Below are 21,069 nucleotides of genomic sequence, written 5' to 3'. Positions count from 1 at the left end.
CACATTAAAATTTAAAAATTCTGTTATCACCACATTTTTCAAAATAATAAAAATAATATAATTTAATCATGCAACTTGAAATTTATTAACTCTCATAACAAAGTTAACAAACTTCAGTCCACTGAGTTCCACTTGAAACTCATGAGTTTACGTGCACAAGCTTCATAAAATCTTTGCAAACAAAGATATAGTGGTTGTTTGTTGGTATACAGTTCCTTTGAGATTTTGGAGATCTCGTTACTCATATTGAGGGGACACAACCTGCCAGTGGAGGACTGCAACTTTAGACCTTTACTCACGAGGGATTTTTTTTTTATTGCGACACGTGATCTTTGCTTATAAGTCTCATCCGAAGGACCCCAATCTTCTCATCAAGCAGTGGGATTCAAATCCGCAATATAGAAGCAACTCTAGAGCAAACACTTTAACTACTGCGTCGTGGTTGATATTTTGCAAGGTGCAGTAAAAGTTCAACTATGTTTCCTATCCTTAGTCCTCACAAAAATATAAACTGCTATGAAGGAAATTTTGGAAAAATCTTATAATTCTTCAAACATCAAAAGCATATCTTTAAGACCTGTCCACCCTTTATACAACCATTCCTCACAATAAATTAGAAAGCAGGGTTTTTGGTCTATCTGCTTCCCCCATAAAAAGCGGAACTCGCAAATTTTATATTTTGTGATTGTTCTTCTCAAAAGTTAATTCCTTAAAAATATTTTAATTTTACATAAAAGTCACCATTCTACTCAAGAGCTGATATAAAAAAGACACTGTGTTCCTTATTGGCAATTTTGGTATAGTTTCTAATGACTAAGAAGGTCTCTTAGCAATCTTTTGAAATTACGATGAGCAGTGATTGTGTCCAAGATCTGTTTCTTTTGCATGAAGCAGAAATTATTCAAAAATTTCTGTATGAAACAAGAAATCTCTTGCTGTTGCCTCCTTTCCGACATTTAAATATACTGTAAAAATGCTTATCAATTGTCAATAATTACTTCCATTTATATGTCGACGCGATATATCCTGGTGAACTATATAAAAAATTCAATATAGAGACTGTCACATCTTTTACATATTTGGATTGTTGACTGACTATAAATGATTATAGGAAACTTATAAATGAACTGAATGACGTCAGCCTTTTCACCGTTCCAACGGCAACTTCCCTAATTTACTTAACAATTTATTCCAACAAAACCAACACATGGTGTTGATGTCCCTCATCTGATTCGATAAACAAAATCATGCTCTAATTTTGAGGTGTTACTAGAATTTCAGCATTCCCGTTTAAAGAAAGCTTTACATCAATTTTACGATCGTTATTATAACCTTGGTTTTAAATAGATTCTTGTTTTTAAGCTTAATTTGACTACGGAGCACTACTTATATGTGTTCAATACATAGACCTCGGGGCAGATGTGACGGATCAACATGGGAAACATACTCCTCCTTGGCACCTGATATCTCAACTGTTTTCGAAGATCTGTGTATTTGCTAAGACAAAAAATGTCAGTTTACATTGTAGTGATATAATTTTGATATAACTAGAAGCATTGCATGTAAGTGACTTAAGGGGGCCGACTTTGGTTTTCATTGCACAATATTTCGCGCATCATAGTAAAATAAAGTGTATTTACTATTTTAAAACAACTTTTTTCACTTGATCAATAAAATTTAACAAAATTAAGAAATTACAGGTTTAAAATGTAATTATGATATTATATAACTGATTTTTTAACCGATTTTGCAACTGATAGTTAGGTTGACGTCTTCATAGTGTGTTTTCGACGTTATGATAACTAAAGCTCTTAAAGAAAGGGGTAATAAAAATGTTATTAAAGAAAAAGTAATAAACATAAGCTCTTTAAATTTAAGTCATAGAAATTTGTAAATCTCTCCATTAGTTATATATGGTATAAAAATGAAGAGTTTCGCTATTGTAGTTTTCACACAATAAAACCCCAGTAGGCCCCCTTAAGAAAATACAATTTTTTTTTCATCTTTTTAAGCATGTGATTCTGGTAGATATGGAATCATGTGTGCTCGGAATTGCTCTGAGAATTGCAATAACATTTGCAATCACATTGACGGATCATGCATCTGCTCTGAGGGGTTGATGGGGTCTCCGAACTGTACTGAAGGTATTATAGTTTACCTACACATTAAATGAGAATGATTTTTTACTTAATTTGTTAAATATGGTTTGAAATAATTTACAGGCAACTTCGCCACATATGAAAGGCAATGCATATGTGAATCATTCGTGTCAAAGTAGCCTAAAATAGATGTTTATTGTTCTTATAATACATCAATAGATTAATTAAAATTGAATTAAAGTGAATTGTTTATCTACTGGCCTCTAAGAAATAATTAAGTAGATCATCAAGTTTACTTCAATGAATATCAAATTTTTATTAATGATAGCTTCTAAACAACCCTATCTTTTTTGTAGAATGTTTATTGGGATTTTATGGACTGAACTGCAGGAACAAATGTTCAGAGAACTGTAAAAATAGAACTTGTAACAAATATAACGGCACATGTACTTACGGATGGATGAATTCATATGGTGGACCCAAATGTGACCAAAAAATATTCAGTAATCGATCTTTTAACATATTTTGTTCATCAAGGTTAACAGCATCATCTCTTCATCAGACATTTTGGCATATGCAAATCCTGGCAAAGCATTTGATTTAAGTCATCCAAATATTACTTTTTTACATCATAATAAGAATTATAGTTTAGTGTTTGTTTAATTAAATTTATATTATCATCAAAACGTTTAGACATAAGACATTGTTACTCACATTTGTTATCCTAGCTTATCGTACCATTTGTTCGTTCATGGAGTGATCATTTTAATTCTTTGGTTTATTTAGGAAATTTGGGGAAAACCGATAATGTAAAGTGCAAGATATCAGATGCTTACATCGCTGGATTATCCCTCTCATTGTTAATCAACGTTCTCTTTGCTGTAGCATTTATTTTATTATTTAGGTAAGAAACCACTATAGTTTTTTTTGTACTAGTAATTTTTCAACTTTCAGTCTACGGAAGGAAATTATAATGATACAACTTTTTCATTTTGTATTTTCAGGAGGTTTCTCAAGAGAGACCAAGAAAAAAATTCTTCACAGTATATTGACAGCAGCAGAACATTTTCTCAGTTAGAAGACAACAGTAATGAAAATCATAGTTATCAAGAATTATCTGTAGGAATGGACAACTCTTATCAAAACACGACATTAAGAGATTGTGGATAAATTGATTTTACATTCATTTTTCTTAACCACAAAATATTCTTTTATTACTCTTAAATACATATACTTTCCACATATGATATTTGTATATTAATTATAGAATCCATTACGAAAAAAATTCGGAATAACTATCACAAATATATTTTGTTTTAATTTTTTATGGTAGGCGGTATTCTTAATTTTCTTTTTGCTTCATTCATTTCCATTCGTCGATGTAATAAAGCCAATGAAATTGATAAGAATTTATTGTTATCGAAATGAAAATGCCTTTCAAGATGAACCATGTGCTGTTATACCCCACAGCTTTGTCACATGATAATGCTCATGGATTCTGTAGAGTAGGCTATGCTGCAAGGCGCGGTACAAACTGTAGAAATAATTATCCTTGTGTCACTCGCAGCTGTAGCATATTAAAAAAAACCCTAGTTGAATAACTTTTCAATTTTTATTCACCATGCACTTTTACCACGTCATTATTATCCGGGAAATCATGACGATTTGCTTTCATACTCACACTCCCAGGCTGGGGAGTACCTATCGTAAACTCCTTTTATATAACCATATACTGACTAATGTTCAATTCATGTCCTGAGGAATTCTCAAAAAATTAATTTATCTCTTAGTAAATTTCATGTGGTTGTCTTTTTGTTTGACGTCATTGGTCGGGGTCTTTTGTAATTGACATGGGGGGCTTGTGTTTTTTTTTTTAAATCTATCAGATAACATTTTTAATTCTATATTTATAATTTGATTTAAGGTTCGCCCGTCCTGCAGATTATCCCATGTTTGCAACTACTAGTATAGTTGAGGCCTTGCCATACCCAACAAACAAGACAGTGATTCTTTAAATATTTTTTATGGAGAAGAATTGTAAACTATCCGTTGAAAATTTGTTTTATTAACAATATTCATGAAAAATATATTTTTAAATTCTGATAGAGTTTTCTCTGATTTTAATTTCTAAGAAATATTCGCGATGACGACGCTCTTGCGAACCTCGCGAAAATTTTTCACACGCGAATGAAAGTTGGTTTACAGCAATCGGTATGCAAATCTCATGTATCAATTTCATTATAATTGCTGTAGCTTATTTTCATTACTGTGTTTTAAATTTAATATTTTTAATTGCTAAACTTTTTTTGCTCAGTTTATAATTATATATATAAAAAATCAAAATAAGATATTTACTATTTGTTCAAAATCTTAGATGCAAAACATTTTTCTCTAGTCCAACATTGAATTTGCAACCAAAGTTTTGATTCATTAATTATTATAAGAATAGCATTTAACAGTTCACCTATATTTTTTTTTATTCCTAAAGTGACATGATTGTCAGTCTCAAAAGGATTTTTGTTAAAACACATCACAGTACAAAAACATATACTGGAATTTTGTAATTTAATCAATTTTGAAAATGCGATCTCCCATATTTCAAGTGAAAGACTACACCTGGTATTACCGATAAATATACTTCGACTATTGCTTCCAAACTTTTTAATTCCAAGAAAATTTTACAGGGCCTGGATATCGAATATATGAAACATAATCCTCCATCGTGTTCATGTTCTTCTTCACCCTATAGCTATGCAGGTGACGTAAGTATAGTTTCATGTAATAATGAGGACCTTAGTTCACTTATTTTAAAAGGTCCTAAATACAGGGAACCTCGATCCTTCAGCTGGCGTCGAAATTTCATAAATATTATAGATTCTGTAGAAGATTATTCCAGACGATGGGTCATATATGAAAAAAGAAAACTTTACACTTTCTCGGAATAGATTAAATGTATCAAATCTATGTTACAATCTCTTATTTAAAGATTGAGGGTCAATATAAAAACCATCTATCCTTCTTTATTCCACAATCCAGAAGTGAAAAAAAGAATTATATAGATTACATGATCAGTACGTTCTGGTTCCCGCATGAACAATGTAACAACACTGTCTTCGTTTGTAAGGCTCATTATATAAATTGTATTTAGAACTTGGATTTAATTCTACAAGTGGTAATCCAGCTTATAATCATAGTTCCCTTTCTAAGGAAGAAATTCTTCAAAATCATATGTCAGTTTTGAAGATTTTTTCATATCCCTAATAATCAAACTGAATGTATATTGCCATTTCTATTTTGGGATTCCGAAACTTCATAAAAATCCTTACAAACAAAGATACATAGCGGGTTCACTAACTGCGTCCCTATTTTGTATTCACATGAAGCAGAATTTGTCCAAAATCTTATTCGTGAAAAGAAGAAAACACTTGCTGTGGCCTTCAATTCGACATTTAGATATATTGACGGCGTATGTCAATTAACAATGGTAAGTTCCATTCTTATGTCGATACGATATATCATAGTCTGACAAATCTTTTTCATAGTTGTTTCACTAATTGCGTCCCTATTTTATATTCACATGAAGCAGAATTTGTCCAAAATCTTATTCATGAAAAGAAGAAAACACTTGCTGTGACCTTCAATTCGACATTTAGATATATTGACGGCGTATGTCAATTAACAATGGTAAGTTCCATTCTTATATCGATACGATATATCATAGTCTGACAAATCTTTTTCATAGTTGTTTCACTAATTGCGTCCCTATTTTGTATTCACATGAAGCAGAATTTGTCCAAAATCTTATTCGTGAAAAGAAGAAAACACTTGCTGTGGCCTTCAATTCGACATTTAGATATATTGACGGCGTGTTGTCAATTAACAATGGTAAGTTCCATTCTTATGTTGATACGATGTATCATAGTCTGACAAATCTTTTTCATAGTTGTACATTTTACTTGAAAAAGACGCTAATGGTATTCAAACAATCAAGCTCTCTGGTAAACTTTAACTTCACAATCGTCAACTTCCCTTACTTATGCAGCAATATACTTTCATCACCTGCATACGGAGTTTATATATCTCAAATGATTCGATACGCAAGAGCATGCTCTACCTATGAACAATTTCTAAAAGGAGGGAAATTTTTTTAAATACAAGTTGATGAAACAATAATATCAGCAGTCTCGTTTAAAGCCATCATTTCGTAAGTTCTATGGTCAAAATGCTGACTGACGTTTTTCATACTAATTGTTTGTCCATTATTTATACACTGATTTGACGACGAGTTTTTTCCGTTATTTCCCGGACATGACTAGGAGCGATCAGCAGGGGTTGCTCATTCCTCCATGGCACACCAGACCTTACCTCTGATGTTTCGAAGGTCCATGTTTGCTCTGCTCCTATTTTGTATTGTTTTATTGACTTTTGATCTTGAATACTGTTCGGTATCTCCATATGTTTCATCTATAAACATTAAAATTTGGCTTAAATAAGCCACCATAGTTCAATAGTTTATATTACTTCCTGTTAAGTGTTTATAATTTTCGTTATGTTAATTCTATAATACAAAATACTATAACATGCAGATGGTAATTTGTTTGGTGATGCTAAGCATTGTTACGAGTTTAGGATATGGTGAGTAAACGTTTTAAAAGATATTTATTAATTCATCTCATTGTGTGCACTTATTTGTAACATGTTTGTTACAAGATTTTTGCCATTTTAATTTCTAGCGAAAAAGACAAATGAAACGATTTCTGTCAACATTAATTTGTCACAGAAATTTATATGCTTGCGAAATCACTAACAATACCTCCTATTTTTAAAGATAAATGCAGTTTCCAAAGTTAGACATTCATTTTTACATACGTCTTGATGTCTGTTAATGTACAGTATTACTGCCTCTGAAATTTGAAAACTTATTTAAGCTATGTATTAGTAGGAGATTGTTAAATCTAGATATAAAGCTGAAATACCAATTATTTCACTGTCTGCTTTGAACTGTTTGGTACAAATGTTAAAAAAGGAGTAGATATTCAGATAAGAAAAAGAGATGTAAACCTTATAAACTAACATTCACATAGCAAAGAAAACTTGGATATTTGCTCAGCAAGTTCAAGTTCCATTTATTCACTCAAACCAATTAATCGAACATGATGTTCAACATATACAAAAAAACAATATACAGATGCACGTGAAATGGGGGAAATACATTCAAATTATAAGGTAAGCAATAAAAGTAATAATGGATGGCAGATTTCTTCATGTAATCTATTTATGTAGCTGCATAGTTTACCGTATATACTCGCCTATAAGTCGGTCCGCCTATAAGTCGGTTGTATTTAATAAGCTAAAAAATCAGAGGGACTGACGTCATATAATACCATTCATTTTATAGCTCGCCTATAAGTCGGACATAGAGTTTTGGACCTGAAATTAACTCCCAAAAATCCGACTTATAGGCGAGTATATACGGTAATTAATACTTTCGAGTCAGCAGTTGACAACAATTCTGAGAATTTGTAAAAATTTTGGTCTATTACAATATTTATTGGGTAAATACTTTTTTCTGCATTTAAAAAAAAATGACATTCTAATTAAAATATAGTGATATTCATCAGCTTTTTTCCCCTTTATTATACAAATTACAAAGTCTCATTTTTGGAAATTCCAAATCATCTCCCAATCTCAACTGGGAGAACATAATATGCTGTTCCTAATTTAATGAAATGTGTTCTATAATTTTATTATTATTAATGACACTGTCATTACATTCATATGAGAGGCAGGAGTATCATTTATTTACCTCATTGCTCACAGTACCTCTAGTATTTTATGGGTAGCAAAATTCATAAGGTAAAGAAAAATGTTATAATCCAGGACTATAAATATGGAGGTCTAAAATGATTGCTTATACTCGAATTCATTTCTGATCTAATATCAAGTAGGATCAGAAGACATCCACTCCGATGCAATCAGATGCAATCTGGGTAAAACTATTTGAAGTCGAACGAAAAGAAGACATAAAATCTTTGGATAAGAGGCTCTTATATTACAATCTTATTCTATCAACAAGAATCTTAACTTTAAGGAGGCTAGGGGGTCAACAAATTATTTTCTTATTAACCACCAGATATAACTTAAATTTTGGGATATGATATCTTAAGCTGTCAACTATTATTTGGAAAAGAAAAATTTCATAAATTTTACTTTTGAATTTTATCATTTTATTATATCTTGATATGGAGCTCTTCTTCTAAAGAGATCAAAATAGTCTAAAAATGGCCACAACCACCCAGCCTATTTAATGGCTACAATTTAAATTATTACATAGAATCATCCCAACGTATCACCATCATTTTAGACTAAAATTGATTGATTCTACAGCAAGTACTTCTGCAGAAGCGACATAGAAACAATTGATCATTTATTTGTTGAATGTTTTTATGTAAAAGAACTTTGGTGTACCATTGAAGAATGGGTTTTGAATAACTTTAATATTCATTGTACTTTTGATAGACAAACAATACTTTTTGGTAAAAATGAATGTTAAAAAAAAATCAAAATCTTTTAATACTTATTGCAAAACATTTTATATTTGCTTGTTAATATAAGAATGATCCCAAAAAAAATGCTGACGCTGTATAAAAGAGGACCACAGAAGGATCGAATTTTCATTTTAAAAAAAATTGTTGTTTAAGAGTTGTAGATATGAGGAATAGGAAAGACATTGACAAATATCTGTGATGCACTATAAGCAACACATAGAGTTACATATATACATTCCATTACCTACAAAGAGGAAAATTTTAGATTGATCTTTTATCTTTTTGTATTATTTGTAATTTTTTTCCTTTGCTGACCTCTGTTTTTTTCTTTGACTTCTTTTTGTTTGTCTTTTTTACCTTTAAAACAAGTTTCACATTCTATAAAAGTATTTCTGTTGCGTATAGATCGACTGTTGTTTTTGTACCAAAAGATGACAATTATTATACATGTACCTGTGAATTTGTTATAACAAAAAGAAAATTAATAAATGTGCACATTTAAGATTTTTTTTAAAACATTCCGCAGTCGTAACAAGACAAAAGTGTTTTGATTGAATATTCATACATGCGAACTTCCTATTTAGAGGATTTATCAACAAACAAGAGTGCCAGTCAAAGTTCAACGACTGTCTGTTCGCCTCCCTGTACTGCCACAACTGCAGTGGATGGAAACGTACAAACATGCATGAAGACAGTGGATATCGGTGGATCTTCTCAGTTGAAATCAGTCTGGTGGTATGTAGACCTGGGAGACATAAAAACTATATACAGTATCAGGATACACTTCCATGATTATGGGACGGACAATAGTAAGTTTTTCAATGATTTTTTGGAACATTTGTAAACTGAGTAAAATTATTGTTTGCTTTACATGCAAGATGGCTACACGCATATAACAGATATCATGTTAAGGTCAAGAGTAAATGAAAGGTGCCACCAGATTTATCAAATATGAGAAATAAATTCTTTTAATGATGCTTTATAAGTTTAGCTTTGTCAAATAAGGAGTTTCGGAGCATAATTTGTAGATAAACAAGATGAAAAATCATACATTAAACTGTCATTTTGAATGAAAAATTTAGAAAAACAGTTATGAATATGGGACTTCTTTCAATATCAGACAAAGGAAATGTATCCAGAATGCCTAATCTCTCACAAAACGGAAATTTGTATGTTCCAGGCTCTTCTTTAAAATGATATCAAATTCAATATAGGTATCGGGATTACTTTTCATATGATTTCAAATTAAGTTGAACTCCATGAAAATACATAACTTATTTTCTACATAATTCCATTAGAGCCGTAAAGTACGGGAAAAGGAAAGTTGAAATTGATTATGACGTCATAATAGGTCTAGCAACAAAAATTGACTCTATAGTCAATTACTAAATTTTGACCTTAACCAATGGATACTATTTTTATAACTGCTTTGGCCTACAATATTCCTATTTTTTCTTCATCTTAAATATCCTGTAAACACAATTCGTTTTCATGATTCTAGGAACAATGATTATGAGACAACAAGGTCGTTTTGCCGGTTTCTCCCTTTATGTGTCCAATTCAACAAATAAAGAGAACGGAAACCAGTGCTACCAAGATGGACCAGAATTACCTCCCTTGGATTTCAATACTGCATGTGTAACTCAGGGGCGTTTTGTAATATTTTACAACGAAAGACTGAAAGGAATTACGTACCCTACAGGATACCAAACTTCGAACGTTTTCACCGAATTGTGTGAAGTAACGGTTACAGGTTAGTAAGCAAAATAAATAAGATTTGATTTCAAATATAAATCTACATTCAAATCCTCATAACCATAACTACAAATACAAATACATAAGTATAATAATATTTTATTCTTACAATAGGTTGTAAGCATCCTAGTGTTTATGGATATGACTGTGATCTCTCATGTCCAGAAAACTGTCAAGAACGTAGATGTTACATTGTGAATGGTACCTGTCTAGGTTGTAGACCTGGCTGGATTGGAGAGTTCTGTAATAATTGTAAGATTGAATGTATGGTGGTTTACTAGTATCTAATTTTTTCAAAGAAATCATTTATTATTTTTTAAAAAAACTATTGAACACGTGCGCTTTATTTACCTAGCCTGCCCTGTAGGATATTACGGTCTAGAGTGCAGAACACCATGTAGTGGGCATTGTAGAGACAGCAAACCTTGCAATCATATCTCCGGAGATTGTGATGAAGGTTGTGCTGACGGATGGACAGGAACGGAATGTAGCAAACGTAATAATTTCTTTATTTCTAGTTCATTCTTTCAAAAGAAGAATAATAATTTCGTTTTTTAGCAACTTTTACTGACCACATTTTTATTTCTACCTAAATGAATCCTTATAAATGTTTATTCAAAATCTACTGTCTGCTTTCTTAGAAATTATTTGATTTTTTTCTATGAATTTGTCTCATAATACCTCCCAAAATGTAATAACAAAAGGTTTAGTACTTGAACATTTACTTAATTTTCAAAATCTATAACAAGTTGTTTAAAATAAGTACATTTGGTAATTATGCAATGCCGATATGCTTCGAAATGAAGCTAAAACAATTTTAATGTTAGTAAAAAGTATGGACAGACTTACATGTAAAGGTGCATGGACATAGATTTGAAGTTAATATTTTCTGTATATGCATTTTAATAGCATTTCACACAAAAATATATTAGAAATTTTATTTCATCTTAAAGATATTGAAACTTTAATTTTTTAGGTGGGTTTGATTGACACATCCTTGCACTCTCACAAAGGATGTTCTTAATACTTAGTAAAAGAGGCAATCTTGTTGCGTAAAAATGAAAAATATTAAGACTTAAATCCAGAAAAATAATTATATTCAGAGTAGAAATGTTAGAAAGCAAAACCAAAACCCCTTCACAAGTATCCTCATTCCGCGCTAATTGTTGTGTACAGAGTTCAGAAAATTGATTACGAGGGGTGATCAAAAAGTTCGCAAACTATCTCTATAACTACAAATCCACAAATCCGACTAGGAAAAAATTGGTACACACATAGCCATACACAAGTTCTATAAATAGCATATGCTGAATAAAGTTTTGCTCCTTGTTTGTGACGTAATGTGAAAATGACGTCACTATGCAGGTCACCTGTGACGAAAAATGGTTGTCTCAGTCGTACTCGTTCAATGAACGACTGTAAAGTTTATGGTATATCTTAGAAATCTCTTAGAAGTAGCGTATAATAATTTGTACACAGTTTATTAAGACAAATGACTTCCTATAAATTTAATCACTGATTGGATTGATCGTTTTAGTGAAGGAAGGCAAATGGTGAAAAATGATACTTGTTATGTTGTCCAGTTAAAGCAAATTTGAAAAGAGATGTGTTTTTAATTAAGCAACTGGCTATCAAAGACGTCTAATTAACACTTTGAAAAACAGTTGAATATTTTCACAATAATATAATTAATTATTAAATACCTCAGATATCGTTTACTTTAGATTTTAAACATATTAGATATGATAAGAAGGAGGCACCCTTTCTCTATCCACCTTGAATAAACGTCTCTCCTGAGATAGAAGCTTTGGGTTTTGATGGTCGCCATGCTTATATTTGGAAAGGATATTCTTATCCACCCATTCTGTTGTCGAGATTTGACCATTTCTAACAAATGAATTGTTCTTGTTATAAAAATTAGCTTACATGGAGAGAAATATAAAACTTAGAAAAATCTTACAGCTTTTGTGACAGAACGCTACGGAAGGGGTCACGTGACCGCCTATATCACGTGATTCGCGCATGAGGAGAACGGTGGTATATATACATTAAAATCGGAGAGGACTAATTCAAAATATAATCAACACTGAAACCAGACCTGGGGTAATGGTAATGTGTAATGGTGATGCATTGTAATCATTACATTTTTTCAAAGTAATGGGGTGTAATGTTTAATGGATCCACCTTTCAATTACAAGTAATTGTAATGTAATGCATTACTTTAAAAAAATGTCAGTAATGACCAATTACTTTTCAATTACATTTCAATTACATTTTGTATATTAGGATTTTAATGTTTGAATCTGAAACAAATAAATATCACATAGAGATATTATTTTATTAATTATTTTGGAGTCTTAAAATCCTATATCCTACAATTTTTTAATATTATTAAATGGAAATTGATAGACAAAATAAATAATTCTTTTAATAGGAATCTTCTTGACAAGACAATTCTAAAATCAATTGAAGAGAACAGAAAAAAAATATTAAAAGAAATCATCAGGTTTTATAGAAAGATACAAAAAAGTGACATTAATACATGTATGGTGAGACTTCCAGTTAAATTAAGATACAAATTCTATTTTTCTACCTTTTTCCCTTTTCATTCTTGTAAAATGGACTTGGTAAACATGATGCAATATCAGTATGATTTATTGTAAACACAAAGAGAAACTTAGGCCAAATATTTCATTGTTGGTAGCTTAAGTCTCAAAATACAAATCCTATATTAAGGTACTTGTAATCATCACCTTCGGTTGTGTTTAATTTATGTCTTCATTGATTATACCTGTTCAGCTAATTAGAAGTGCTAATTAATTCATTAACTTTTTAATACTCGTTTTACATTTATAGCATTATCTGTTAATTAAATATTAGTTTCCATAAAACATATAGTAGGAAATGTATCATTTATTAAAAAAACAACAACATTAGAGAAACTAACTTCATATATTGAACGAAACTACAACATTGAAAGTGTTCTGATCCACTTTCTTTGTCAGCTGTAGATTGGATTGGTAAACTATATGAACATGATACATGAATCCAAAATCGAAATACCACGCTGATTTATAGATCTGAGGGAAAGCATATTAATCGAGCAGAAAGTGTGCAAGTAAATTTTTAGATATAAATTGTGTGATCAAACGTCTTGTGTTTTTCTCTTATTGAATGTAATGTGTAAAATAATTCATTACTTTAACAAAGTAATTGTAATTTAATTAATTACTTTTCTGAAAGAGAGTAATGGTAATTGTAATTGTAATGATAAAAATTCCAAAGTAATTGTAATTTAATGCATTACATTTCAAAGTAATTTACCCCAGGTCTGACTGAAACCAAATATGGTTTCTTTTATGGAAGTTATTCAATTAGTTCGTGAACTTTTTGATCAACCCTCGTACACCTGTGAAACGTTCACAATTTTTGTAAACAGGGCACGAGCTCTGCTATTGATGATGTTTACGATTCACCGGGTGCGTTCAATTGTTAAAGTGTGCTCACCACAACTGCACGGACTGACATTATATACTGTGTGTATGTTTTGCTTTCGAACATTTCTACTCTGAATTTTCTGGATTATAGTTTTTATATTTTTCATTTATTCCCATAAGGAAAACTGCCACTTTTCCTTATTATTAAGAGTAAATTAGAATTTGTGAAAGTGCAAAGATGTGTCAATCAAACCCGTCTTAAAATTGGAAGTTTTAACAACTTTGAAATGAAATAAGATTTTTAATATATATTTTTGTGTAAAATGCTATTAAAATATATAAGTCGTAATATTATACAGAAAATATTAACTTCAAATATGTGCCCATGCACCTTTAAGGTATGTCACTCGTCAGCTTTTAAGAAAAGTTCACGCAGAACCTCTAACTTCAAAACTATTTATCAAAATTCAATTTTTATAACACATTTAAATTTAACAATGTTAATGTTTTAACATTCAACAAAAAACTGCTCAAAAATTTACAAAGAAGCAAGATTTATGAGGGACTATTTCTTGTGGTGGAAGGATATTTAGCAGATAATTCTGCAAATCTGCACATTTATTAAATTTGAAATCTTGGAACTTTAACCTCATACTTTTACTCGTGGAATATTTTCCGTTATGATATAGCTAGGGATATTTTATATAGGTCTTAATTTATTTTTCTAGAACAAGTTTTACACCTTCCTTCAACAAACTTTATGTCAAATAAGTCAAGATAAAATTTACATCATTTTTCGCCTTAAATTCGCATATTTTGATCAATATTTCAATATTAACATCACTGACCCCAATATTTTCTTTCATTATTTTAAAGTACTCGATACTTTTGAAGAATCGGCACTTAAGTCGTAAAAAGTTTGATTTAAGAAATTGTTTTATTGCCTATTTACTTTTTTAATACCCCCAAATATGTTCCTTTTTAGTGCAAAAAGGTCACACAATAATTTACGCGCATTAATTTGCAAGAATTGATCAATGTTAAATATTACTCAAACTATTTTACGTAAAATAAAATTATATTTATTGCCATGGTTACATCTGATAAACTATGATGAAGGTTAAAGTAATTAACCAAAGAGTTAAAAGTTAAGTGCAAAAAGGTCAACTTAATTGTGCCGTAGATCAGTAAGATGCACACTGACCCCCTATTTTCTCTGCGATTTTGAGTCACACTACATGTTTATAAGTACTTATCCAAAATATACCTCTCAAAAAATCCTTGATTTAACAAGTTTCACCAGTGACATACCTTAAATGAACATTTTTTAATGATCACATTTTTCTGGTGACGAAGACACAGGAATAGTTGCCTTTGTTTCAAAAGACCAGAAAGAGGTAGTGAACGAGACTGAGATTAGTTCTGAATTTTACAGAATGCCCGGCAGAAACGTATGGTCCTGATTGTATATACAACTGTAGTGGGCACTGTGTAAATGGCGTCCCTTGTAACAGAACAACCGGAAGTTGTGACCCGGGCTGTAAACCTGGATATACGGGGAAGCACTGTGATAAAGGTGTGAGGTTTGGTATCTTTATGCTGGTGTTCATTTCTTTTAACAATTATCGTACCTGTTTATACCTGGTATGATATATTAAAATTTATTCAATAAATTTTAACCAATTTTTATTTTGGATTTTATATGTAAATTTCATATCTATTGTACGATAAACAGAGTTTTCTTTGATATGACTGTGATTGTTTTAGCACTACTGCCGGAATACCATAGAGTTAATGCAAAATTAAGATTCTTTCTTTCGGTATTTTTTCTGGGTTTTTTTTGTGTCTGTCAGTTATAAAATAGGTTAAGATGGATAATCTTATTTATTATATTTTCAACAGTGAAATAATGTAATTTATTTAAAGAATTAAAAAAATATTATTCTGCGTGTCAGTGTGAAAAGAAAATCAAATCAGAATTGCGATAAAACTCACGGTTTTCGTTCAAATAACAATGTTGTTAAGAGAATACCCCTTGGAAATACGTTTCCAAAACATTTATTTTATTCTATATTGACGAATTTCAGTTTCTCAGATACAGTCTAAATTTCTGTATGTCTTTCAAAACACTATGTTTCTACACTTTCTATCCGATCTCTCTGATGTTGATTTCGATGAAACTTCATATAAAGAACAAATGAAACAATATTCTATAAATTAAAAACAAAAAAATGTTTCGTTTCAAACATCTATTATAAGAACAACCTATTAGACGTACATGTATATTCTCGATAAAGATTTTCGGTTATATTTAGTTTGTTCCGTTGGATTCTATGGATTGAATTGCACAAAACAGTGTAGTAATCACTGCCGACACAGTATAAACCATTGTAATCACCAAGATGGACACTGTGAACTTGGATGTCAAGATGGATTTCAAGGAATCATATGCAATGAAAGTGAGTGCATAAAAAGATTTGTTTCTTAAATTTCCTCTTCTCCTGTTGATATTAGTTAAAATGGAAAAAGAATTATTTTTAAAAATTATTTTAGACGAGGACTAGTCAATCAAAAATGACCTAACAATTTTAAGAAACAATGACAACCAAAGCTAAGATTTATTGATAGGCAGTGTTGCAAACAGCGAGGCATACACACCATATATAAAGGTGATATTGGAATATGGAAGCAAGGAAAGGTGACGATGGAAAAGTTTAAGATATTTTATTTAAAAATCAGTTTATTTACAGTATATAGTCCGTACGCAATTCAAATATGAAACAGATATTGCATACAATACATTGTTATAGTGCCTTTTACTAGTTACATATTTCAAGTCAACATACAATAAATGCAAGTATCTGTTGTAAGTTGATAAATCAACGTAGATAATAGCTATAGTAAGTGCTTTACTTTTCATTCAGAGATTTCGAATGAATTCTGCTTTAAAAAAACAACTGAAGCCTTAAAAATATATACCGGTAATTACGCTCCATCAGAATTCCAACAGTAAATAAACATTGTGAATGAGAACCTCCAAATCACTTCAATATCAACCTCAGATATTTTCATTTTTCATGTAATTAGGGGTTCGTGTTTTATGCCCTCTCCTCATGTTTGTATTGTTTGTAGATTTTTTTTGTTTTACATCGATCACTGTTTGTTATCTTTATATTTCATATTAATACATAAAAAAAACTACGATGATAGTTATACGAGAATTTTGTGCATTCATTTTTAAAGCATGTGATAGTGGTAGCTATGGAATCAAGTGTGCCCAGAATTGTTCTGATAAATGCCATGATGTCTGTAACCGTGTTGATGGATCATGCCTTTGTTCTGCGGGATGGATGGGGTCTCCGAACTGTGACAAAGGTACGCAAAACACAACCATGGAAGGAAAATTTATATTGTGCTTGCTAAGATCATAATGCAGGCAGAGAAACAGTTTAAGTGACAAAAATAAGTAAACAAGAGGCCCATGGGCCTTATAGGTCACCTGAGCATTATGCAACAACTTTCAAGTGATTGAATTTGATTCATGTTTTAAGCCAGATCTATGGCATTCACAATTTTGAAAGAGGCACCATTGATCATCATACGTTCTACATGTATACACTTAGCAGTTGCTTAGTTTAGTAACTTAATACCCATAGGCAAGGTAGGGGAACAAAAAATGCATTTCAACTAATCAGTAATATTCAGCAATAATCAGTAGTGCCCCTACACATTAACCCCTGACCCTTAGGCCTAGATCCACACATTGCACAATTTTTGAAAAGGCATCCTTGCTTTTCAAAAATATTTGATTAATACCAAGAAGCAGATTTCAAACAATTCATTCATTTTCAGTATATAAGTACAGCCCCCCCCCACCTCTACGGTACCCCTGACCCTGGGGCCTTGAAATTCACAATTCTGGAAGATTATGGCCCTTGTTCATCATAACTATATAGGTAGTTCATCTGCTTAATACCCAGGATCAGAGAAGAAAATTTTCAAAGATTTAATGTATTTTCACTATATAATCAATAGAGCCCCGTCCTAAAACCAGAACCCCTGACCCTGGGGCCATAAAATTCACAATTTTGGAAGAGGAATTCTTGCTCATCATAACTATGTACTTCGTTAGTTTATTTAATACCTAGGAGCAGAGAAGAAGATTTTCAAAGATTTAATGTATTTTCACTATATAATCAATAGAGCCCCGTCCTAAAACCAGAACCCCTGACCCTGGGGCCATAAAATTCACAATTTTGGTAGAGGCACTCTTGCTCATCATAACTATGTACTTCGTTAGTTTATTCAATACCTAGGAGCAGAGAAGAAGATTTTCAAAGAATTCATGTATTTTCACTATATAATCAATAGAGCCCCATCCTAACACCAGAACCCCTGACCCTGGGGCCATAAAATTCACAATTTTGGTAGAGGCACTCTGGCTCATCATAACTATGTACTTCATTAGTTTATTTAATACCTAGGAGCAGAGAAGAAGATTTTCAAAGAATTCATGTATTTTCACTATATAATCAATAGAGCCCCGCCCTAACACCAGAACCCCTGACCCTGGGGTCATAAAATTCACAATTTTGGTAGAGGCACTCTTGCTCATCATAACTATGTACTTAGTTAGTCTATTCAATACCCAGAAGCAGAGAAGAAGATTTTCAAAGAATTCATGTATTTTCACTATATAATCAATAGATCCCCTCCCTAATACCAGAACCCCTGACCCTGGGGTCATAAAATTCACAATTTTGGTAGAGGCACTCTTGCTCATCATAACTATGCACTTAGTTAGTCAATTCAATACCCAGAAGCAGAGAAGAAGATTTTCAAAGAATTCATGTATTTTCACTATATAATCAATAGAGCCCCTCCCTAACACCAGAACCCCTGACCCTGGGGCCATAAAATTCATAATTTTGGTAGGGGCACTCTTGCTCATCATAACTATGCACTTAGTTAGTCTATTCAATACCTAGGAGCAGAGAAGAAGATTTTCAAAGGATTCATGTATTTTCACTATATAATCAATAAAGCCCCTCCCTAACACCAGAACCCCTGACCCTGGGGCCATAAAATTCACAATTTTGGTAGAGGCATTCTTGCTCATAACTATGTACTTAGTTGGTTTATTTAATACCCAGTAGCAGAGAAGAAGATTTTCAAAGAAATAATGCATTTTCACTACATACTTATTTAGCCCCGCCCTAGCACTAGAACCTCTGACCCCAGGGCCATGAATTTCACAATTTTGGTAGAGGACTCAATGCTGATTACAATCATGCAAACATTTTGACTGCTTCTTGTCCAGGAGTAAAGAAGAAGATTTTTAAAGATTGCATTAATTTTAGTGGTTTTGGCCCCACCCCTCAGGCCCCAGGGGGGCAGGGATCATGAAATTCACAAATTTCATTCCCCTTCACCCATAAATGCTTTGAGCCGAATTTGGTTGAAATTGGTTCAGTGGTTGCAGAGAAGAAGCTGAAAATGTTCAAATGTTAACGCACGACGCACAGCGACGGACGAAAACGGATAGCAATAGGTCATCTGAGTTTACTCAGGTGAACTCAAAATGGTTTTACATATAATTTCTTTTTGTCATTTTGTTTTTACGAAAACGTGTAAAACTCTTTGTGAGAAAGAGATTTTAATTATGAATAATCATATGTCTACTGTAGTGAAACTGCATTTCTAAAAATGACTGTTTCTACAAATCCCTTTGTTTTGTATAGAATGCCATTTTGGCAATTATGGACTGAACTGCAGGAACAAGTGTTCAGAGAACTGTAAAAATAAAACTTGTAACCTACAGAATGGAACTTGTACTTATGGATGTGTGGAATCATTTGAAGGATCTAAATGTGACCGAAGAAGTAATTAAACTTAATAAAGTGATATTAATTTATGGACATTTATCTTGTAATGTTCGAAGAATTTACTGAAGAATAATGATTTTTAACTTTACAATCAAATTCAATGATTTAAATTATCGATTGGAATTATATTCAAGCCAAGAGATAAGCATATTGCCACAATAATCAGACAGTTTTGATATTTTCTTTTTACAAGAATCATCTCATCAGGACGACCAAGTAAAATCTACAGCAGTAGGAGGGGCGGTTGGAACTGTAACTCTTCTATTTATCATTGTTACTGCAGGAATAGTAATTATTCGGTATTTACGTTTCTTACATTTGAAGGAAAAACAAATATTTTCATGAATTGAAAACAGTAGAAAATATATCATATAATCAACAAAAACTATTGCAGTATTTGCAGGGAAATTTAGATATGATTGGGGGAGAAATGTTTTACTGAAAAAAAGACATTTAATATTTTGTATATAATTTGGGTAGATGGAGAAGAAGAAAGAAGGATAGATCTAATAAAGAAACTAACATAAATGAATTTTCTTTGGTCGATGACCCTTTAACTAAAGGTACTTTAGAATATTTTTTCATACTTGTACACCCTCGTAAGACCTTTGCTTTTCAAAATATATATACATAATAAATCAATTCATTAAGTTTAATTTTTATTTATTTTTATGAAACAGCATTTAAGCTATTTCACGTGCGGGTAATAAATACAATTCAGCTACATCATTTTTTTCCCTATGGATTAATGTTTTCATACTTGAATCAATAGCTACTACATTTGTATTGTGATAAATGTTATGGGTTATTAACAGATGAAAAAATACAGGAGATGGAAATGAATGGAGTTGAAAATCCAATAATGAATTTAAAATCAAATCAACAAACAAGAAAACCAGAAATAGAAAACTCTATAGCTGTGACAGATTTGCACAAAAGAATATTTGTTCTATCTGAAAATGAGAACAACAGGCTGAAAGAGGAATACAGGGTAAAGTGAAATGCTAGTAACAACCATCCAAAGAAATATTCCGTGTAATTCAAATAAAATGACATTGGGATTATTTAGCATATAGTTTACTTAAACATATATATTTTTATTAATGCAAAATAATGTTTAAAATTTATTCAGGCAATTCCAAATGGTGAACTGCATGCATGTAATGAAGGGAAAAAGCCAGAAAACGCTTCAAAAAATCGCTACACGACGATATTCCCATGTACGTAATCAGATAGGAATACTTGTTAATTAACATACAAGCATTTTTGTACAGATATGTTTAAGGTAGTCCGATCCTCAGGCTTATAAAATCAGCAGTTAAGTAATCAAAAATACTCATAAAAG

General features: G+C 31.5%; 1 protein-coding gene across 1 annotated transcript; it reads left to right on the top strand.

The window, feature by feature from the left end:
• Positions 1-6,639: 6,639 nt before the first annotated feature.
• LOC134240404 (multiple epidermal growth factor-like domains protein 10) lies at positions 6,640-20,944 on the top strand (the record flags this gene model as incomplete). The annotated part of the gene is made up of 13 exons (XM_062722496.1): positions 6,640-6,734; positions 9,232-9,456; positions 10,149-10,400; positions 10,517-10,654; positions 10,758-10,898; positions 15,275-15,415; positions 16,155-16,298; positions 17,083-17,214; positions 19,581-19,721; positions 19,918-20,023; positions 20,205-20,287; positions 20,540-20,715; positions 20,857-20,944. Coding segments are annotated over exons 1-13 (1,822 nt in total), but the record flags the coding sequence as incomplete, so codon positions are not given.
• Positions 20,945-21,069: the final 125 nt, after the last annotated feature.

Source organism: Saccostrea cucullata, unplaced genomic scaffold, assembly GCF_032062105.1.
Source record: "Saccostrea cucullata isolate Sc308-1 unplaced genomic scaffold, CSIRO_AGI_Scuc_v1 ctg246, whole genome shotgun sequence".
NCBI lineage: Eukaryota > Metazoa > Mollusca > Bivalvia > Ostreida > Ostreidae > Saccostrea > Saccostrea cuccullata.
Note: the sequence above shows the minus strand (reverse complement) of the source record. Positions and strands in the feature narration are given on the sequence as shown.